This window comes from Lissotriton helveticus, chromosome 8 (genome assembly GCF_964261635.1).
Source record: "Lissotriton helveticus chromosome 8, aLisHel1.1, whole genome shotgun sequence".
NCBI lineage: Eukaryota > Metazoa > Chordata > Amphibia > Caudata > Salamandridae > Lissotriton > Lissotriton helveticus.
Genome location: NC_136069.1, coordinates 1,032,387,160 through 1,032,411,323, shown reverse-complemented (window position 1 = coordinate 1,032,411,323; position 24,164 = coordinate 1,032,387,160). Strand labels below are relative to the sequence as shown.

The following is a 24,164-nucleotide window of genomic DNA, read 5'->3' as shown; positions in this document are numbered from 1 at the left end:
TCCAAACCCATTTTGATCAACAATAACAGACTAGAAAAAACTCCGGTGTATCCATATCTGGGCATCCTAGTGGATGACAAAATGAATTGGCATAAGGCAGTGGAAGCTAGAAACCTCCATTTCCGTCGAGCAACCTCAGCATTAATATCCTTCTCGAGGAAATTGGGTAAACCTGCCCCATCCGTATTGTTAGCCATATACTACGCAAAATATCACAGTGTGGCCACCTACGGAGCTGGAATCTGGGGACACGGTCGCATTGACCAGCTTCAGATCACTGAAAATGCCTTTATTAAATACATCCTTGCCCTTCCCCAAAGCTCCCCGATATTAGCCTCGCACCGGGAGCTTGGCATGGAATACATCATCGACACCATCCGATGCCAGCCCATCTTACTGTGGCATCGAATATGGTGTAATCCTGAAAGTCATTTAACCCGCTCCCTTATTACTGACTGTTTAGGCTTAACAAACTGGCGGAAAATCCCGTGGCTTAATTACATACACAATTTCTTCAAAGATCTGGACTGTGAACATTATTTCCTTGAACCACCTTCAGTTGAAGACATCTCAAGGAAACAACTAAAGCAAATGGCCATGGGCCATCTGAGAGACCTTCGAAATCAGGCCGAGATTATCAAACCACAAAACGAAAAAATCTGTCAACTGCAGTCAGGAAAAGTTATCCAGCCCTACTTGACTTATTTTCTAACGAACCACGAAGTTCTTACTCACAAGACTACGTTTTGATGTTTTCTATCGTTTGGTTTCATTCCCGGAAATACAGAACTGGTCCTGCAATTTGATGAGATGCCCCTGTGACGGAGTTTCTTCACAATCCACGATTCATGTTGTCCTTTTTTGCAAATATTATAAATCAGCAAGGAAAACGTGGATCATTCCTATTCTCCGGTCCAGTGGACTCAGACAATCCTACCCAGCACTTTCCTACCTACAATCTCCAAAATCCCCTTATGAAGCCAAACTCATAGTGACTTTTCTCAAAAAAGTTATAATAGCACGCCGTAATATTCCTAGTTAAACAAGTATTCGACAACTTGTAAAATCGATCCCACTGTCTCAAAACGTACCTTTGTACAGTGACTTAATTCTCATATTCTATTGCTTTTAAATTTTCTTTGTGTTTAATACTTTTCAAATGTACTTTTTATGATTATTCAATTTTATAATCGAATAAAAGTTGATGAAACTGAAACTGAGTGCATCCGCTAGGACGACAATAGGGGTACGCTTGCTAACTGCGATATTAGCTGATGTCACCGCTTGTATAGCGGTATCTCCTGTCAAGCTTGAATATCATTTTGATTCTGTGAGAGTAATTGTTCATGTTCATTGTTCTGTAGATAAGAATCACGGGCCTGACTTTATGCATTGCTGATAGTTTGTGGTTTCTGCAGGACATAATTGGATGTTTGAGGACCCAGTGTCTCATCAAGGTTGAATGATTTGTGGAGAAACACCTCTTTGTGAGAGGTCTTGGTGTTCCTACTCTACGTGCAGAGTTCTCTTCTGGTGGTGTGCATGTGTTACAGTTGGGCAGATGCAGTCAGTATTGTATTTGGTCAAGTCCGCTGCCTGCTTGATACTTCAGGGAGCTGGGCTGCAAAAGGTGGAGTACTACTTAAGCAGCAGTATTGGTTTAGTAGAAGATTCAGTATCTGAGGATGTATTGGCAGAATAAAGAGTCGGCGCTGCATGATTTTCACGTTAACTGTCATCTAAGATGTCAAAGGTGGCCCACCAGTTTTCTCGGTTCCGCTTCCTTGATCTAACGAAACCTTCTTTGTGTGGGTGTCCATGGGTGGTCGGTGAGATTGCTATGGAGCCTTGAGCATTTTTTTTTTTACCCTGACGTGTTCCCTCAAGGCAGCAGTGGTGATTAAACTGGGATGCTGTTGGAATGTTAGGAGGCCAACTTACTGTGTTTTTGGGAATTACCACTTTTCGTAAGATTTCTAGGATTGACTTTGGAATGGTGAATTAGTCTCCTGTCGTCAGCCACTCCAGTCTTCCAAGGTTGCTTCTATAGGTAAAGAACTTGAACCTTGTGGCATACTTTAGTCTCACTGTGTCTGATCTGGTTTGTAGCTATGCTGCAGCTTGGCTGAGTGTTTCTGCATACAGTAGCAAGAACGGGATGAATGGTTGTTGAGATAAGCAGATGCGTTCGATGTAGGCTACAAATGAGAATGTGCTTGGTGTCTTTCAAAGCCTTATAGGACTACTTCAGCTCAGATGGCTTACAGAGCCTGCTGGTTACTCGAGGACTGTATCATTGGGAGTCTTTTTCACTGTTCACTGACTGGCTGCTTGAGGGATGAGCAAGTTGTGAGAACACACCCCTATGGGGCCTAAAGTAGTTTTCAGGCCGCTGGTACCATCCACGTATGCGCCAGGTGCTGAGCTGTAATGTAGGTAGACTACAAGTAAAAGGAGGCTGAAAACAAGGAGGTACTACTCCTTTCTTTCCAAGTTTATTTCCATAACATACAGAAGCCCACAGGGGTACGTCGTAGTCCAGTGTCTTCCAGTCTGCAACTGCCCGGCAGGAGCATTTGGGACACACCCGCGAACTCCGTCATGGGCCATAAGTCAAGCATAAACAATATGAATGCATGCACAATTATGAATAACAAAGCATAATAATTCCATAACAGTTACACTAGAGGGGGAGAGAGAAACAAAGGAAGGACAATATAAACAATTTCCCCTCTTCTACCTATTTATGAAGCAAAGGCAATCTAATAAAGAAACTCTGTACTTCACTTGTACAGAACTATTATTGGTGCCTTGGATGCAGTATCTACATTTTTAGGTGGAGCACTTATAGCCATCTTGTGAAACACCTGGAGTGACCCCAGTAGGATTGAGATGAATTTCTTTAACACCTACACCAGTGGATGCTGACCCAAGATGAGTGTGCAAGTCAATAATTACGGAGTCCACTTTCTTAGCCTTAGTTAACAAGTTATGACATAACAAATGTGTAAAATCATCTAAATAATTTCCAATCAAGCTTAGACAAAGTCCCGCTTGCCTGGTCAGGTGTAAACTTGACTAATGAATTCCTACTCCACCCTTTTATCCAAAAAGATAAAAACGTTTTGATGTTTTCAAGAGCTGACCCGGTGTAGAAAAGCAGGTAGGCCCTTTTTACATCCTAACGGGGCTTGTCATCATGACCCAACCACAAAAGCCTGATCTTTTACTTTGTGTTTGGAATTATAATATTCTTTTTGCATATTTTGCCGTTTTTAGGGGTGATGCTTAACATTTTCTGCTCAAGAAACACCAGAGGGCCTTGACTCTACTCAGTAAGCCTGAGTCACTATAACAACAAAACTGTACAATTGCCAGTACTGAGCAACACTCCTATACTTAGTCAACATACGGACCCAAGGAGCTTAACCTATAGGTCCACACTTTATATAGTGCCATCAATCATTTTGTTTGGCAAAAAGTTTCCAAATTAGTTGTAAACAACGCTATATGTATGTATGTATGTATGTATGTGTATGTGTATGTATATATATGTATACATCAATCATAAATACAAATAGAATATATGTACACAGGGGCAAACTTTATAAAACTAGACAAATCAGACACCAGCATACATTCAATGCAAACCTTCAAGCATACCTCCAAACAAACTCCACACACATTTGTACAAAACACTCACACCATTCATCCGCCACACCAGGTTGGGTCAAATCAATCACACTAAACCAAAGCTTTTTAGTGACCACAAACCTAGGTGTACAAAATTCTCACGACAAAGGTCAAACAACCAAACAAGTTACCTATTCTCTCGCTGAAGTGCACAAATGAATCAGACAACCACAATAAACAAAGTTCCATAAACTATTTCAGTGCACCAGTGGACAACCCCAAACAGCAGTGGTTTGTTGACAAAACAAAAAGGTCGACGCGTTTTAAACCCAACTAGTTGTCGGGAGCTCCCATCATCCAATGCGGGAGACTACGTCACACGCCTAACTCCGGAGATGTGTAAGGAAACATCGATCTGAGATGAGAAAAGTGTTATTGAGTTTCGACGGGACTTGTGGAGCATAGTATGTAGGGGCGTGTCGAGACCAGAGCCATTAGGGCCTTGGAATATTTGGATAGATGCATAGACACCTCTGAATATCAATAACGTTCTGGCTTTGAAGCAGCAGATTCGCTCTGCCAACTTAATAAGTAACTACATGGTCCTGATAAGAACCCTACAACTAGTTGGGTTTGAAACGCGTCGACCTTTTTGTTTTGTCAAACAAACCACTGCTGTTTGGGGTTGTCCACTGGTGCACAGAAATAGTTTATGGACTTTGTTTATTGTGGTTGTCTGATTCATTTGTGCACTCCAGTGATAGCGTGGATAACTTGTTTGGTTGTTTGACCTTTGTCGTGAGAATTTTGTACACCTAGGTTTGTGGTCACTGAAAACTTTGGTTTCGTGTGATTGATTTGACCCAACTTGGTATGGCGGATGGATGGTGTGAGTGTTTTGTCCAAATGTGTGTGGAGTTGAGGTATGCTTGAAAGTTTGCATTGAATGTATGCTGGTGTGTATGTGATTTGTCGAGTTTTATTAAGTTTGCCCCTGTGTACATGATATATTCTATTTGTATTTATGGTTGATGTACATGTATATAGAGCGTTGTTTACAAGTAGTTTGAAAACTTTTTACCAAATAAAATGATTGATGGCACTATATAAAGTGTGGACCTATGTGTTCAGTACTGGCAATTGTACCATTTTGTTAACATTTTCTGTTCGTCACTACATGCACAACTAGAAAACATCTGTTTTTTAAATCTTTGACCCAATCCATACAGACATTTACCCAAGGATCCCTTTTCCGCCAAAAGACGAAGAGGAGAGATGAATGGTAGAATGTGGAGTAGTTGAGTAAGATCAGAGTCTTCTGTGTGAGATGTCTCCTACAGGTAAGTTATTGGCTAAGGCTGTTTGTATCCCCTCCTTCATGAACCTGTTCATTCGTTCAACAAGTCTATTGGATGTAAGAATAAAGAGCCATGTAAAGGTGTTTGATATGATGCAGTAAAAGGAACTTATTAATCTGAGCTGACACAAAATGAGTCCTGTAATCCGTCACTAGTTCTTTGGGGCTGCCCTCGGAGTTGAAGATTCTACTTAAAAATTGAATTACCTACAAGGTGTTTGGTGCAGAAGTAAATTCAAATTCGACACATTTTGGAATAATAGTCCACTAAAACCATGAGATACTTTTTGTTGGTAGGCAGCGGATCAAAGGAGCCCTCCAATTCAAATGCCAATTTGGTCCAAGCCTCCTTGGCTATAGGTACCACATACAAAGGAGTGTGAGTAGTTTTCCATTGTTTATCAGATAACCGTCAGGTGTGACGACTATTAACCCATTGTAAGACATTGTTAATAGAACAGCACCAAAATGTCTTCGGTTTTTGCAGGTACAGCCAACTCCTAAATGTCGTTCGTGCACAGCCTCAATAGAAATCTGAGCAAACTATTTGAGAGGAGATGGAAGTGAACTCTATTTGGGCCAGCCTTTTCTCACTAAGTTCATACACTTCATTCTGTTTAGAGGCATCCAACCAATCCTTGTAACATACTACACCATGAGACTCCAACATGTCATCAGCACTAGCCAAAGCACACTCTACATCATCCTGAATGACATCAGTACAGTGTGTTGCAAATGCAATGTGTAGAGACAGTCAGCCCTAACATTGCGTCCTCCAGCGATGCATCTGATAAAATTGAATTCTTGTAAGCAAGACACGTCTTACCAGTCTTGAACAGGCCGTGCCTGTTTAATTGCCATTAAATAGATGTAATGAAAACTTATTTTCTTGAGATATCTCAAACTGTGTCCCCCCACAGGAATGTTTTAAACTTTTCTACAGCCCTGGAACAGGCAAGTGCCTCTCTCGCAATTGTACTGTAATGAGACTGCTTGTTTCAAGCTTCTGAATGCAAAACCAATGGTATGGTCATTACCTGAAATCCACTGACACAACACAGCGCTATACCGTACTGGCTAGCATCAATATTGAGAGTTTTGTCCAGAAACATAAGAAGACAATACCAGTGCATTGAGAATTCATTTTTCACTTTTTGGCAGCAATTTGCCTAAGAAATGTGTCCCAATTCTTTTGGGGCAAAGCGCACATGTGCTGAACAACCCAGGTACAAATCTAGAATAATACTCTTTCCCCAAGAATGATCTTGAAGTATCTTTATACTTTGGGAGAGACACCTCTGAAATGGCTTGAGTGAGGGAAAATGTGTTTAATTCCTAAAGAAATTATGGTGTCCCAAATAATCAAGACTGTCAGTTAAAATGTGCTTTTGTCACACCCATGGTGATTTAAACATCTTTAAAGATGTTGAACACCTTTTTTCAAAATTGCCAAATGATAAAATGCCATTTTTTAAAACATCAGGACATCTCCCTAATAGGCTTGCACACCATCAACACCATCAATCCCTCCCAGAATGTGGTCCATTAATTTCTGAAAAGCAATGGCCGGTGAGGCCAAGCCAAAAGGTAATCCAAGACATTTATACTCCTCAAAGGGAGTTACAAAAATGGTAAGATCACTTGATTCTGGGTCAAAGGGATATAGTGGTATGCAGAGCTTAAATCCAAACGGCTGAACAATTTAGAACCCCCAATATTGGCAAGTAAATTCTGAATTTTTGGGAGTGGGTGACCACCTCAATATTTCTATTTAGCGTGTGTAGGTCTACACATAGACTAATGCACCCTCTTGTTTTGCGGACTACTACAATGGGTGACCCACTCTGAGGAATCTGTGGGGATAATCACACTTTCAAGAACCAAAAATATTGGTTTGAGCTTGTCCCTTACACTTGGTGGTATTGGCCTGACCTTATGAGCAAGAGGAATGGTATTTGATTTGATTTTTATATGTTAAAACTTAGGTGATTTCACCAAATTTAACCTCCAAAATTTCAGTAAACTTCCTAAATTCTTTGTAGGTTTTCACCAACATCGCTCAAATCTAACACTAGGACAGTTTGTGAGTCATTCAAGTGACTAGGGGTCTCTAACCTGAAACAAGTTTCAAACTCTTTCGGGCTATATACTATATTCTGCCCCCCTACAATGTTTTTGCACTTTATTGCTACATGAACTTTAGTGTTAATATCTACCTAAACACTTCATTTTCTAGAAAAAAAAGCCATCATATCAATATCGTAATCTCCGTAAGCTTTGGGAATAATATCGGTTGATTGTAGAAGTACCATGGAGGAACAATGTTGTGCAAAAAGTTGATCAGAAATTATGGCGACAGGAACACCAGAGTCTGCCATCGTGTTCAGAGTCCAATCTCCCAGCAAAACATGGCAAAATGTCCCTTTTGCCTTGTGAGCGAAGTGAGGAACTACACCAGTATCTATTGATCCAATGTGAGCAAAAACCACACCTATAACATACTGTACCAGATCTTTTTGAAGCAGGTTTGTTTCCCTTATTTGTAAAAGAGAGCATTAACCGACTCCATCATGTATCAAAATAACTGTAGAATGACTGGGTGACTCATTGGAAATGCCCTTGGATGAACTATTGCACTTTCAACCCCTTTGGCCATATCTAATACTTTAGTACGTGATGGGTGCTTACAGCTCGAAATGCACTCTTGTATTCTTTTACAACTATAAACAAATTGGTCCCAGAATTGCAATTAGCTGCCAGGTTTCTTAGAACCAATATGTATTCTTCAGCGATTTAATCTTGTTCATGCTGTCTCTTCATAAAATTAAATCGTTCCAACATGACACTAAGTTGTTCCAAAAATGTCTTATTCAAACTCTGAATTGTCCCAGTGTACACATTCCAGCCATCAGCATCACCAGAAGGAGGATTTAAAACAGTTAAATTATCAAAAACTTGTTGGCCTTTGCTGCCCAAGTACCTGAAGAGCAGTGCTAATTTTGTTTTAGGTGAATATTGTTCCGCTTCAATTGCCACTACAAAGTGATCAAATGAGCGAAATCAAATTTTCCATAGTGTCTTTGGTTTCCCAGGTATAGGTAAAAATTATGGGTGCTGAACCACTTGATGAGAAGAAGCCCTACTATGGAGCAGCAACAAAAAAGTCAAAACAAATAGAATGAGGCAACAAACCTACCACACAGTGCCAAAGGGATGTGCAAAGAGCGTTGTCCTCCGTGTAGTATTGTGAAGTAGTTTCAAATAAGAGCGTCTTTTAGCGAAACAGAACACCTCTTCCCAAATGCAAATAGATGTAAGAGAGGCCAATGCAAGATGGTCGCCATGCGGGAACACGTAATTGCACTGGTCACATGTAGCGTTGGAAAAACTTGAAAGAACATGGTATCCTGTTCAAATGGCGCTTCCCAGAGTGCGAAACAGTAATCCACAAACGCACCCTCAACAAATTATGCAAAATGAGCAATTGCTGGTACGCAGAGTGTCAAGAAAGGAGCCCTAAGCTCAATCAGACCCCCCAGGATATAGCGGCATGAATTAGCAAATTTAGCGGCACAAATATGGAAATTAGCGGCAATTTTGCGGCATTTAATGTGGCCATTTTTCCTACAACAAACACAAATATCTTACTTTTTTTTGTTATTTAACAACATGAAGCACACGCACACACCCCCACACACATCTTCTACCATCTCTCTCCTTTCTACCCGCTCTCGTGCCCTCTTCTCTCTTCCCCTTCTGTTTCCTCACTCACTCATCTTCGACCGCTCTCTTCCTCTTTCTCCCTGTCCTCTCTCTCCATTCTCTCTCCCACATTTCTGTCTGTCTCCCTCTTTCGCTGTTCTCTATCTCTTTCTTATCACCCCCTTTCTCCCCTCCCTCCACACTCTCCTCCTCTCTCGCCCGCCTCTTTCCTTCATGTCCCCTTCCTATCACCCACACCTTCTCTTTGCTTCTTCGCTCTCCCCATTTTCCAACTCCTCTCTCCTCCTTATCCTCTTCCCTTCCCCTGCCTTACCTTCACCTCGGTTGTGCTTATCTCCTGCTTCTCTCTCGCTGCTCTCCCACCTCTCTTTCCCAATTATCTCTCTCGCTTTCTCTCCCACTCCTTTTTTCTCTCTCTCCTTACCCTGTCCCTCACTGACCTCTCTCCTTCTCACTCTCACTGATCTTTCTCACTGCCCTTTCTTTCCCTCTCTCTCCCTCATTCACCTCTATCCCTCCCTCTCTTTCTCACATCACTCTCTCGCTCTCTGATTCTCATTCCTCTCTTCCCTTCTTTCTCCTCACCCCGTCCTCCATATGTCGCACCCCATCTCCTTCTGTTTCTTTTTCCTTTCTCTCTCTCCCTCTCTCTGATTCCGTTTCCTCTTTCTCTCCCTCCACTCTCCTTTTCCTCACTACCCCCTAGCTCTGTATCTTACCCTCTCTCTCTCTTTCTCCTCAATTCCCCTTGTTCCCCTCACCCATCCTCTCCCTCCTCTCATTCTCACCCCCTCTCCCGCTCTCTCTGTTTCCCTTTCCTCTCTCCCTCCACTCTTTCCCCTCACTTCGCCCTCTCCCATTTTGTATCTCATACCCTCTCTCTTTATCCTCACTTCCTTCTCTTCCCCTCTCCCCTCCCCACCCCGCTCTGTAACTCACCCCCTCTTCTTGTTTCTCTTTCCTGTGTGTCTCTCCCTCCATTCTCTCCCCTCACCTCTCCCTGTTTTGTATCTCGTAACCACCCCCCCTTTCCATATGACAACTACTGCCTATCCCTCCCCCGGGTGCTACAAACTGCTTGCCAATGCTTAATGTTTCCAGCCTCATTTGCCACCCCTTACAAATGAGCTCCCAATATCACTCCTCCGATTGCCTCGCTTCTGAAATGGAAAAAAAAACAAAAGCAGCTGTTCTGCCGTTCGAAGCCATCCTGGGTTTATTTAGGCGCTTCCATTACGACGTGGACGCGCTGCTCGGAGCCGGAAGCTCGCCTGTTGGGCCAACAAAGGCTTTGTCTGCTCCCAGCAGGCGAGACGAGCAGCCGCGTTCATTATCACCCGCAGCATTATTAAGAATCCTCCATCAGGCCCCCTAATATCCGGCTGCAGAAGAGGGTGCAGTTAAAACCCTTGCTCACAGTTAAATCACTACCGTACCTCATGCCTGCCGTGGTGCACCACGCGATCATGTGATGCATCTTTGCGACCTAGTCAGACCCCCCTCGACCTCCTCGCTCCTTCTCGCTGCGAAATCTAAGGCGGAAACGGCAAATTTCGCGGGCTTTTGCCCAAATATCGCGGCACTTCCACAGATCGGCCGATTTCGCGATTTTTTTGCAAATCGCGAAATCACGATAAGCTGGAGGGTCTGCTCAATCTCATGCTGGCAAAATCCACTTTTGGGCGAAACGGGCAGGCCATGGCAATTAGTTGGGCTGAAAACAAGGAGGTACTTCTTCTTTCTGAGTTTATTTCCATAACGTACAGGAGCCCACTGGAGTGGGTTCAGTGTCTTCCAGTCTGTAACTGCCTGGCAGTAGCATTTGGAAGACACCCGGCAAGCACACAGTCATGGGCCATACGTCAAGCATTAACAAGTTGAACACATACACATTGTGAATAACAAAACCGTATAATTCCAGAACAGATACACGAGAGGGAGAGCGAAACAAAGGAAGGACAAAGTAAGCAATTTTCTATCATTACACAAGCATAGAAGGGTGGCAGCTAGAGCCATGTGTAGTGCTGTTGGGGCACAGCCTGGGTATTGCTTTTCATAAATATGGTGGTTTGTGGCATTTGTGAAGTATCTGAGGAAGGATGTGGCTTATTGCAGTGTGTTTCAGAATTTAGATGGCCAGATACGGTTGGGGTCTCCAGCTTCCTTAGCAGTCACATGATGGTGATATAAGTTGAGTTTTTGTGGAAGCAGCCTGTATTGATTGGGCTGTACTGTTGTGAGGTGACAGTCTATCCTGCATTGGGCGGTATTTCTTATTTTTAGCATTGGTGTGCTTTCGAGTGCAGGAGTGATGTGGGAGAGGGGGGTTGGTAGGCTCTTCGTCAGTCAGGCAAGCAAAGGAGGGGGACAGACCCTAGGTTGCAGAGGTGACCTGGCTCCCTGCACCAGTCAAGGATGGATGATAAACATCCGTTTTCTGGTCTCATTTTCCTCTTGTTCAGATGACTGGTTTGACCTCTTTATAGCCTCTGGGATCTAAATTGGGTGTGGACTTGAATGGGTGATTAAACCCAGCAGGGTATAGTAACTTGAAATGATCTGTCTTTTTCCAGCCACACATTTTCATTCCAACCGGTTTGTGTCCCACCCTGGAAAAGAGCAGGGTGCAGGCCTAACTAAGACCTTACCTATGACACAACTGGATATTCAGGAGCACGAGGCTGGGGTGAGAACCACTATGCAAAATTCATGGGAGAGGAGTTGGCCTAACGGCTAGGGCGCTCGACCTCTGACCTGGAGGAACTGGGTTCGAGTCTCGGTAACGACGCCAAAACCTCCTGTGATTCTGGGCAAATCACTTAATCTCCCCGTGCCTAAAACTGAAAGTAACTGGAACACGTAAAAATGTAACGTAACTGGAAAAATATGTAAAGCGCTCTGATACCTGATTCGGTTCGGGTCTAGTTCGCGCTATATAAAACTCTGCTAAAAAACAAACAAAAAAAAACCTGAGATAAGGTGAAATCTGGACCATAAATATGGTGAGCAGGTTCTCCATAAGCACCCATAATGGACTGCTGTTTTCAATAACTATCTACCTCATTTGACAGTATTCCTGCCTTCAAATGGTTGCATGTAAAGCACGCAGTGTACAACAATCCATAAACCCATCATAGGGGCTGATTACGATGATGTGGGAAACTGCTCCGACCCTTGGTCGGAGCCGTTTCTACGCCATCGTAATAGTCTGTTCGGATTCGGTTCCGACTGACCCATTTGGATGGAGTCGGTCGGAAAGGAATCCGAACCGGATTTCTGAATGGCTTCCGACAGGCTCAGGGAGCTTGTCTGCTATTTGGAAAGCCTCCTGTAATCCCGAGGGCGCTCTTTCCGTTTGAGGGATTACGACATCCGATTCCGACAGACTTTCTGTGCTGGCCTTTCTGACACAGGCTGTCGGAAGTTGACTTTGTGGGCCCTCAGCAGGACCCCCATGGGTGCATGACCTCTGAATGGCAGCCTGTTGATCCCTGTGACGGGCACCTCAAGGTGCCTGCCACAGGGTGCAAGGATGAACTGCACCTCTTTTCTTTGCAATGAGAGCATACATTCCGGTAGGAATGCATGCTCCCATTGTAAAGAATAGGATTTGATTGCATCCTAATTGCTGGTTTGGGACCGCTGACAGGTGGTCTGTTGGTCCCACAACCGAATTGATGTCGGGCGGACTCTGGTCCGTCTGACATCGGCCACATAGTGTTTGTTGGACTGGCCCTTTTTGGCTAAAGTTCCCTAAACTTTTTGCCTTCCCCATAGACCTTTTTTCTAACGTGGTGTTTCCAACTTAGATGCTTTGGGCACTTTGCCACTGCTGATCAGTGTCAAAGTGCAAGTGCTCCCTGTGTAAAGTGTAATGGTAATTGGTTGTCTATGATTGGTGTGTTTGCCTTACTAGTAAAGTCCCTAGTAAAGTGGGCAATGTGTACCAGGGCTGGTAATGCAAATGCTACTAGTGGGCCTGCAGCACTGAATGTGCCACCCACACAAGTAGCCCTAAAGAGAGAACTCTGGCCTGCCACTTCAGTGCCTGCGCGCAGTCTGTTAAACTGCCATTTTGTCCTGACAAGTGCACCCCCTTGCCAGGCCTTTCACTTCCTTATTTCTGCACATAAGACACCCCTATGGTAGATCCAAGGTATCCCCCTGGGCAGGGTACAGTGTATGTGAAAGGTAGGACATGTACTAAGGTGTGTACAATGTGCTAACCGTGAAATGCACTCCATTTTGTTTTTCACTGTTGCAAGGCCATCTTGCCCTTAGGACAGAATGGGGAAGGCTGTGTAATATGTTCCCAGCCTGTCTTCCCATAGGCTAAAGATGGAGAGGTGAAGTTTAGTCTGCCTGAACTCACAATTTAAATAACATCTTTTTGTGAAGGTGGTTTTTGCATTGTGTGTTTAGAACCCACTCTTTTAGAAGTGGCTGTGTTTTTTTTGTGTTCTAACATTTCTGTGTGTCTCTGCCTGGTTGTGGATTGACTGTCTGGATTTGAATGTGATAGGCTCTGGGGAATGTCTTGACCCAGGGGAGGAGGTGAGACAGCAACAGGCTGATCTGGAGTGTAGGGGGAGGAGTAGCCGCTGGAGGTGAAGAGGCCTGGGCTGCTGCCATAAAACACTGGCTCCATCTCCTGCTGACTGATTGAGGATCCAGACCCCCACTATCAAAGGAAAGTGTCATTGGCAGGGAGACACCCAGAGCTGGTTTGGACAGGGGTAAGTGCCCCCCTGAACACAAAGACTTCAAAGACATTTAGGGGTAGAACTATTGAGGGCTGAAACCCCTGAATGTTGGAATGGAACTGATCAAGACTGAAAAGGATTGAAACTACTTTGTGGTCAAGAGGAACTTTTGCCAAGTAAAAAACAGCTGAAGAGTCTGAAGGAAAGGACTGACCCTTGCTGTGTGTTCTGGGGCAGCCTGCAGTTTGCTGATTTAACCTAGGAGAGGCTAAGGGACTTTGCTGTGTGCTGTGTCCTGAAGTAACTTGTCCACCAGGGCCCGAGGAGAGCTGACTCCCTTTTGTGGAAACTCAGGAACATAAAAGTTTCCAAGGGTGTCTCGGCGACACTGTGTGCTTGTGCTTTGTGCAGCCTGAGACCTCTGTAAGGATTGTTCTGTGATTGTGTGCACCAGGAGCTCAAGTGAGTCTCAGCGGCGCTGTGTGCGTTTGCAGCCCGAGACCTTCGTGAGAAATTGCCATCTGCCCGGACCAGCATCCCCTGAGGAGCTGTGAGGATTCACCGCCTCCTGCCCGAGCCTGCCTATCCCAAGAAGATACCTCGAAATTGCCATCGGCCCGGACCAGCATCCCCTGGGGAACTGTGAGGATTCACCGCCGCCAGCCCGAGCCTGCCTATGCCAAGAAGATACCTCTAACCATCACGTCGGGGGTCCGTGTTCCACTGCCAAAGATCAACGAAGTCGCATCGAAGGCCCAAGCCGTGGGGAGAGAAGAGTGAGATTGTACCCCCAGGTAACGCTCAGCGCGCGTGTGTCGCGCCTGGGGCTAGGTGTGGGCTACAAGAGAAAGTCTCTCAGCCTTTCCCGCCTTTGCAGTGCGAGCCTCCGCTCAAGTTCGTATCGTGGCCCGTACTTGCCGAGGAGTGGCAGTACCTGGGCCAGAGTGTGGAGCTGCACTTTGTTTTACACCATACCCGTGTTGGGGGCATATTTTGGCAGTAGCTGACCAGAAGTCAGTAAGAGAGGCATAGAGACCGGCCAGAGCACAGTGATCGGTGCCGGAGTACATTATTGTTCGCACTATGAACTGCCTGATTTGTTGCATTACGCATTGCATTATTTTTGCATTACGAAGTGCCTGATTGTTGCATTATGCATTGCATTATTTTGACATTACGAAATGCCTGATTCTTGCATTCTGAATTGCATAGCATTTCATTAGGACTGCATTGGATCATTGAGAATTGCTCAATAATACTGCAAGAACCTACAAGGGCAGAGGAGTCAAGGTGGACCGTGTTTTGGGGGGGGGTGAATAGGGTAAATGGTGAAGGGGGACTTGACGCTCTTCACTGGAGGCAAGGGGATGAGCGGTGATAAAGGAGATGCATGCCTGCAGGGGCAAATGGTGCCAGGGGAGCAACGGGGCAATGATCAGCCAGAACTGAAGTGTTGGAGAGGGGCCCAAGGAAAAAATGGACAGAGCCAAAGAAGGCATCTCTCCCATCTGCTGCTCAAACATTTTTAGGTTTCACCTGCACAGGGCTTGCACTGTGCTTTTGAAATCTATTGTTTTGAATATAAACTGAAAAGAGGCTTACATCCCGCCACCTCTTTCCTAGCTTTTTATTGCCACTTACTTTTCCCCAGTTTCTATTGGCTGCAGCATATTTTCCTGCATTTACCAATGCGTGTTCCTCATCTGCTTCTCCTATCAGTTTCCCTTTGCTAAAATACTGTTAACATCTGCTTTGGTGGAATAATTTTTTCATAGATTTGTCTTTCTGCTTTTTCGTCTTGCAGCACATTTATATGGCACAACTTATCACCCGGAGAGATGAAGTGATATGCCCAGAATCACAGGATGTTGGGCTGCGGAGACTTAAACCGGGATCCCCAGCTCTCGAGTCAGCAGCTCTGTCCGCTGCACCACCTCCTCCCAGCTCCTGTGATCCTTGAGGGAGCTCTTTCCTTCGTCCCAGACCATGATTGATAAAAACCGCTTATTATGCATCACATTGGCGAAACCGATGCATTGCCAATGCTTTTTTTAACGACCCTGCTCTGTGGCAATAAAATGGATATATAATTATTGATGGGGCTACTGTAAAAGTACCCCTATTTTGAAATATCTGTACAGTATTTATTTTTCAAATGTAAGATGTTTAATTTGGCATACTTTATACTGCATTCTTGTGAAATGAAACTTATTACCACCTAAGCCGAAATTGGGTTTAAAACTCCAAATGTGATATCGTATATGTACCACTAGAGATGCCATTCTCCTTGCACCAGCTCTGCCTCCTTATAGAGCAGCAGGCATGTTGGAAAAGCCCCTGCAGTGGAGATGCGGGCTATTGTTGGTTTTCACATGACCTAGATGCTAATCCTAGCTCTTGGCATGATTATATTGTGCGTTCCTCGTCAAATCACTTAAATGTGCCCGGGTTTCCTGCCAAAATTTGGAGCTGTTCGAGATGCGCCGATTGCCATTGTTCAACACTATATAATCGGATATAGGTTTCTATGCTTCTTCATTGCTATTTTAGTGTTTGGATCTTTACATTGAATGTCGGGGTACTTATTTCTCACAATGGCATCAAATTATAATCTAAAAAAATCTTGAATTGGGATGCTAATTAAAAATAGAACCGTTAATTGTACCATTGCCAGTAAATTACTCTGTTTACATGTGCAGCCTGGTTTGCATGAGCAATGAAATGACCATAGTTCAAAACAAACAAATATGGAGTTTTTGTGATATGAAATTGAAGAAAGTATTAAGCGTGTAACACGGTTCCATGCTTTCGTCAGTGGGATATCTCCACAATGACTTACAATTTATTCGTTTTTTTTTACTGAATTTGCCCCATAATGACCCAATGCATGTTTGAAGACCTTTACATCTTTTGCCAGTTACTAAGCTAGTAGAGCAAATCTTTACCAACGTTCGAAAAGCCATTTTAGTATTGAGGCAATTAGAAAGGTAACCGTGCTGTTTGAAAGAGCCTATTGTAGCCTCACGGGTACATTTGCCCATCTTGGGTGAAAATGTATTTGCTGGAAGAACCTAGACTTGGAGAATTTGGCTTTAAGTTAAAGGAACTCCTCGCCTCAAAATGTACTTCTGTTATGAACGTGCCTACTATTCTGTACACCCTGGATGAATCAACAATGCTTTCAGATACATGAACAAGGGTTAGAAGTCGTAAACGCAAGGTTCGATCGTGGTAAATATTAAAACTTTCACACAATTTTTATTTTTTGGGGGCAGAGGTTTGCAGTAGTGACAGCTTTGAATCCTGTGGCGCACATATCCATTGCAGAATTAAATCAGAACCCTGTTTTTCATCCCCTCACTCTGAGCTGGTTCCACACCGATGGAAGCTAGTCTTATCTCAAGTTGAATATACATAGTTACGTTTTCAAGGTCCACTAAAATACAGTCCTTCCCGTCTTTTGTAGAATGGGAGGCCCAAAGGTAAAGACCTGTTAGTGTTTTTTTCTTTAAAAAAGTAAATTTTATTTTTGGTGGGCTTAGCGAACCATGTCTGTGCTGCATTCCATCATATTTCACAAAAGTGTAAGTCTGATAAAGGACATTTTCTGAGAGATTTCTAGCCACATGTTCGTTAACTGTTGAATATTCCCCAGGTGTCAGATTGGATCCAGAACTTTTAGTAGTACACTAGACCTACTGCTCCTTTCGCAGTTTTGGCTGAAGTGCCCCTTACCACCAAACATTCCAACAACTGCATTGCGCCTGGCAGTTTTGCAGCCATGGTGCCCACCACCCCGTGTTAAAGTCGAGATGCCACTGATTCCCAAGCACCACCTGCTAAACTCCTTTAGTGTTCCATTCGCTGAACACAGCCACCCTTTTTGAGCTGGCAGGACAGAACATCAGACAGTTAAGTCCTGCAAATTGTTCGGACCTTCCACCGTCTCCCTAGTGGATGACAGAGGACTATCTTTCTTCCTTGCGGCAGGGGGTGCAAGCCCTTTTAGCCAAGGAGGCTTTTGAGAGGGTACCTGCGCTAAAAATAGGTAATGATCGTATGATCACCCCAAGCTGTTGTCAACTACCCCCCAAACTGTGGTGAATCTCCCGTCATCCTTGGGGTTTGCTATCAACATGCCAGTTACACCTGACTCCTCGGCGCTCCCCTTTATCGGAATTAAGTAAGAGAGTGCCTACATGGGATTTTGTTTCTATATTTGAATCAATAGTTATTTGTACAAAAGTTACTTTCCGTTCAACCCTGATTAGTGGTGAACTAATGATTAATCCAACAGAACAAAATACATTTCTTTTTTAGACGGACACTTTTCTCGCATACATAAAATAGGAATACACGGGCGAGCTTTTCTCCAAGAGAGCATATATTTAATATATATATACACACATGAAAAAACAGGGGAATAAATTCTGAATCAATCAAACATAGTGCTAGAGGTATATCACCTTAACCTGCAAAGCAACTATGTGTACATCTATTCCATATAATAACCAAGGAAAGTGATCTGAAGAGTAAACAATTCCGTAAAACCTTTATCTGAGGCACTCTGGACATGGTTTGGTGCCTGTACCCAGTGAAAGAGAATCCAGGACATTGAGGCTCTGATCTTGATATTTCAGCCACAATCCTGGATTTCAGGGAGGTCAATTTAAGGCTGCTCGGATTGATGGTCTCCTGCAGCGTGCTGGTTGAGCACGCCAGGTGGCATATACAGGCTCTGCAGTGGGACCTGAAGTCTATGTGGGCCAACTAAACTGTATACTCCTGTTGAGACAAGTTTGTGGTTTGGTGATGTACACACCAGAATGACCCACCTCCAAACCAAGTTTTCTGACTTTTTGTTTTATCCCTAGCCGCGCAAGGCCTTGCTCTGGGCACATGTAAAGAGTACCATTCAGCTGTTTCTGCCTTTTTGTGGTTGCCGGACTAGGCCTTTAAGCCTCCACTTGTTATCCTCTTTTTGAAAGTTTTACATCATTTCTTTACTCCCTCTCCCATTGTCATGCCACAGTAGGACTTTACATTTCTATTGGACATTCAGTTTGAGCGGTTTCATAGTTGTTAATTATGGTGCCTCACCCTTAAAGACGTTGCATCTTGTCATAACATCGGTGAGTGAGCTTAATGCTCTCCATGTTAATCTGCCGTACACCACTTTACTCCCTGGATGGGCTGGTTTTGCGGACACAGCCATCTCTTCACTAAGGTGGTGGCGTTGTTACACATCGGTTAGAACATCACCTTGCCAGCATTCTACTCTCCACCTCACCCCTCTAAGAAGGAGGAGAGAGACTCCCATCAGTTAGACCTCAAAAGAGCACTGAGATTCTACATAGATCATACCAAGGAACAGGTGCACTTTCAGCTCTTTGTGGGGTTTGCAGGGTAAAAAAAGGCAAGGCTGTGAAGGAGAAAACCATCTCCCACTGGGTCATGCGCTACATTAAGATCTGCTACGCACTGGCTAAAAAGAAGCTTCTCGAAGAATTGAATGCTCGTTCTGCCAAAGCTGCTACTACTGTGTTACCACACGGCTATCCTCAACATCTATCAGGTGGCAATTTGGGTGTCTCGCCATACATTCATGAAGCAGTATTGTCTGGACAGTGTGATTCGCCGAGTAGGGCTTTTGCCACTCGGTCCTGCAGGGCTTTCTGGTTTGAATCCATTCAGACCCACCACCAAATAGGTACTGTTTTGACCGTATTCTAGCCACTGATTCTTTATCTGCTGAATAGATATCAGAAGAACAAGTTACTTACCTTGGTTAACATTCTTTCTGGTAGAGACTCCATATAGCTGCAGATTCTTCAGCAGTCCTCCCATCTTCCCTGTTCTGTAAGTGGCCTCTGTTCATTAAGATCCCAAGTTTAGTAATCTGCACGCTTTTCACACCGATTTGTGGCTCTGCGCCCTGGGGGCTTGGGCAGTCTTGTAAGCAACTGACATCCGTGCGGGGGAGTGGCGCCTATATAGGCGTGCATGTCATTTCCGTAGTGGAACAGTATCCATCCGAGCCACATTGCGTCTCTTTCCGGTGCATAGAGGTCCTACTGAGATGTCTGGATCAAGCCTGATGTTCGCTTCACCTATATAGGCACCACCTTTTCCCGCAGACTTCTTTTCGCACCAGCCAGCGCTGATCACCTCTGTCACTTTTTGGTTGGCTTTTTTCAACGTTTTGGCAAACGTATTTTTTTTTGTGTGTGTGTTTCTAACGTGTCCAAGAACTTCTGGATTCAAGCCTTGCGGCGCCTGCCAGCACACCATGTCGGTGACAGATCCATCTTGGTTTGTCTTTGGTGCCTGGAGTGCAATCACGTGTCAATTGTGCTCTGACTGCTGGGCCATGGCTCTGAAAGGTTTGAGAGAGTGGTCTCTAAAGCTACTTGTAGCTTGGCACCGCATCGTTTACCCCTGAGGTCTCGTTCGCGGTCCCGGTTGAGACGAAGGTCCAGGCACTGCTCTGAAAGCCCCAAGTCTTTGTCCTGCACTCCAAGTCTTCAAATTGGACAGGGAGAAAGCACAAGAAACATAAGAAGCTGAAACATGTTTTGACGTAACACCGTCTGTCAGCCAACACCACTGAGGAGCGTCAGTGTTCTATGTCTCTTTTCTTGGAAACTGCGCCTGGGTCAGCTCCATGCGTCTTATCCTTTCCCACCTACCATTTTGAGGCTGCCAGACCAACCCTCTTTATTTAAATCCCAGATTGTGAATAGATATCTTAAGGGGCTTGTACATAGGTTCCCTCCTGCCTCTTTTATCATGCCTCAGTGTGACATTAATTTGGTTCTCACCTTCCTGATGTGTGCTCCATTTGAACTTTTGTACAACTGCCCCTTCAGACTGCTTACCATCAAAATAGGTTTTTAGTGGCAATATCTTCTGCCAGGAGAGTAAGCCAATTGCAGACTGTCTACCAAGCCACCTTACCTGACCATCTTCCCTGATAATTTGGTGCTTCGCCCCATGGCCTCTTTGTTAGTGAAAGTGGTAACACCTTTCCACGTGGGGCAGCCAGTCACCTTTCCCACTTACTCCGCTCCTCCGCACCCCTTTAAAGAAGAGGAGAGACTCCACGTCTGGACCCCTAAAAAAGTCATTCTACCGTGACCACAGTAAAGAATTCCAGATCTCCAACCAACTCTTCTTGGGGTGGGGTATGATGGATAAAAGAAACTTTGTGTGGTGCAGAAGAGTACTATCTCACAATGGGTCATCCCCTGCATCAAAATTTGCTATGCTCTGGCCAAAAAAAAGCAGCCTTCTGAAGGCTTAAGGGTTCATTCCACCAGAACTAAGGATACTACGGCTGTGTTGCAATGTGGTGTTCCAGTCCATTACCTTTGTCAGGCAGCAAAGCGGGCATCCCTGCACACGTTTACCTACTACTTGAACAGTCAAGTCCAAAAAGACATCCTTTTTGGCCGCTCTGTCCTGCAGGACTTCCTGGTCTAAACTTGTGCGCAGTCCCCCCTCTGGCGGTGGTATTGCTTGGGTATCTGTTCAAAAGTAAGGAATCTGCAGCTAGATGTTTCTGTTAGATGGATAAGTTATTTACCTTTGGTAACACCTTATCTGCTATAGACTTAATTCAGTTGCAAATTCCTCACTGGCCCACCCATCTTCCTAAAGGAAGAGAATGAAGGAGTCAGATTAGCAAAGACAGACCGCACGCTTGCTCCAAGAATAAACCGCTCTGATGAACTATATACTTTAAAAGCAATCAAAATCTAAATAACTGTTTCCAACATGGTTCCAGAAAAATGATATTAACAACCGAAAAAAATAAGGAACAGGGACATCCAACTATGCATTCAAGGATACTCCAAATTCTTTGTTAACAAACAGCCTGATGTCATTACAGATATCATCCAAAATAAAAATGCAGTCCTAATACAACTCACTTACCTTTGGCAACGCCTTATCAGGTAGAGACATGATCTAGCCGCAGATTCCTTACCTTTTGAATTTCCCAGGCGTCCGACTGAATCTGGAAGTTTTTTCTTCGAGCAATACCTTGCACACCGGTAGGTGGCATTGGTCAGCTCCGTGTGACATCAGCAGAGTCTGCCATTGTGAGGTCTGTCACCTATATGGGCACCACCTTGGCGCTCTGACGTCCGTTACTTTTCATGGCTTTCCACACCAGAAGTATGGAGCCATGAAGTGCACTGACATTGGTATGTTTCTCCACAACTAGGTACCTGAAAGGTCAGCCCTGATCCTAAAAGCCTCTCCGCAGCGGACTGTTGCATGACCTATTGTTAAGCTTATTGTGGGATTTGAGTCCACCCATTGCTTGCCATTGGTTGGCTTAATTGTCACTTATTTGCTTGTTTATTATTAGTCTGCTTCTGTAGCTTTCCATTCTCCCTTTGTCCCTACCCTGGAGTATGGAGACATTATTTGTGGTGTTCTACTGCTCCGTTTTTCTTTAAACACTAAAAACGTGTGTTTTCCAGGTGTCTCCCTAATGTACTTTCCCCTTTGTTCTTCTTTCTCATTCTTCCTCAGTTGCTTTATCAATTTCCTCCCCTCAAGTCATTCTTGTTTTTCCCTCATTTTGCCTGCCAAACTCCCATTGGCGTTTGCTCCTCCAGGCCCTTCTGCCCACCCTGTCCGTTTTCTGCCCCAACCCCTCCCGCCCACACTGTTGTCTGACTCTGCAATGTGTCCTGCGTATTCCGTCCCTCACCTGTGTCCTTCTCTACCACCCTCAGTCATTACACGTTCCCACGTTCCCCATGCCACTCCATCTTTGTGATTAAAAATGTCGCGTTAGTGCTAGACACGTCCTAGCACTTATGTTTTTTACAGATTTGTTTGCCATGCTGCACAGCAGCTGCGGTGATTTAGTTTCATAAAATCTTTAGCTAAGCTAGAACCTCATAGGCAAAACCTGTTGCTTTTCCCAATGCTTGTTTAACTTTCTGTTCCTTGGAGCATTCAATGCTTAACTTTATTTTATAGAATCAGTGTGAGTACAGAGGTTTCTTTTTCAAATCGATACAAGTTGTGTCTTTCATGCAACTAGAGTATTCCCTTGATGGTGTAGTAGGATGTTTGTAACGTTATGCTTTTATGCCGTTAAAAATCACCCACGGTCCTACTGGTATCTTAACATATATGCATACCACTCTCTAAAATAGCAGCTCTTCCACTGGCATATATTTGTTTTAGGGATGCCAATATATATTTCCATCTTCACACAAAACCTTTGTTTCCAGGTGGGAAAATCCATTTCTCTGCAACTCCTTCAAATCTGCGTCTCTGGGTATGAAAAACATTAGAAGGATAAACCAGTTGCTGATTGTACTCACACTACATCCTTGTCTTGTACCCTTGAAATATTTCAATAAAAACATTTGAGATTAAAAAAAAAGTTAAGACCTTTTACATGTTGCCTACCTTCTCGGTTGCCATGCTTCTGCTCTATTGCTCTGTAACATTCATGTTCTTTACCCTTGAGGTAAATTAGGTCGATCTGTACTTTTACCCATATAATTGGATGCTCAAAAAATGACTGGTCTTTCTATATCGCCAAAGCATGAGCTTTCTGAGATGTTGTTGTGGCATCGTTCCTTACTGTGCATCCTGGTGAGAACTGCGTTCTCATTTGGTTTTCTTGTGCCTCATTGTAAATATGACTTACTTTTGTGTCTGTATTGTCCAATTGCCATGCACCACCCCTTAACCATCGATCCTGATTTCTGAAATCTAGGCTAGCCAGACGTCTGTCACGTAGCGCTGTTTTATGTACATTACCTTGCATTGAAGTGCACCTGCTGCACTGAATAGGCCTCATCTGCCCCTTGCTGGATTCATGTATCTTCAGAAACCTAAAGCTGATGTCCCTTTTCTTTTCCCCTCCAGTGTGGAGATAGGCGAAAGTGTAAGAGGGGAAGATGTGTACATCATACAGAGCGGCTGTGGTGAAATCAATGACAATCTTATGGAACTCCTCATCATGATCAATGCCTGCAAGATTGCCTCGTCGTCCCGCGTCACAGCAGTCATTCCTTGTTTTCCATATGCACGACAAGATAAAAAGGACAAGGTGAGATTTGACCTATATTTGTGTGAAAAATGTATGTAGGTATTAGGAATCTGTACCTAGCTATTGGAGCATTCTGCTTTTTTCGGCACCAGATCTTTTTGTTAATCTTTACTGTTTGATGCTTCTTTTAACTATGGCAAACAGGAAATTGTTAATGTGAAAGACTTGGCAGAACTACCTGGTTAACTCCAGAAATTTAGGTAACTCCTGAGACAGCACACATGCACGGTTTGTGACGAGCTATTGTTTCTCAAAGAAACTTAAAGTAGATTTTAGCCTTGCTGTTAATTTACATTGGTTGGCTTCAATGTCGATCTTATTTTCCTCCTTTTCACTGAGTACGTTGTCTGCTTCGCTTCTTCTCCAGGTTTCTTTCCTTCCCTGGAGCTTTGACCAAGTACTGATGAATCCTTGATTAGTTGTCTGAGCTAATTTGAAACTCTCTCTTCCCAGTATTTCCAAGAGTGAACTCAAGCAACTAGAAAAAACGAAACTTTGTGGCATGTGACCATTTTCTAAAACTCTTATTTTTGGTTGCCTGTCCATTTTTTTTTCTTATGTCTTCCCCTGAAACCTCAAGTTACCCTCCCCTCTTCCTGCCCTGTACCCTCAAGTCACCATCACCTCCCTTTACCTCTACACACCCCTGAACACTCAAGTCATC

General features: G+C 44.0%; 1 protein-coding gene across 1 annotated transcript in view; it reads left to right on the top strand.

The window, feature by feature from the left end:
• PRPS2 (phosphoribosyl pyrophosphate synthetase 2) overlaps positions 1-24,164 on the top strand; it is a 188,012-nt gene that overhangs the window by 16,363 nt on the left and 147,485 nt on the right. The window contains exon 2 of the mRNA XM_078657869.1: positions 23,317-23,500. Within this exon, the coding sequence (XP_078513995.1) occupies positions 23,317-23,500 (184 nt within the window). The remainder of the gene's footprint in view (positions 1-23,316; positions 23,501-24,164) is intronic.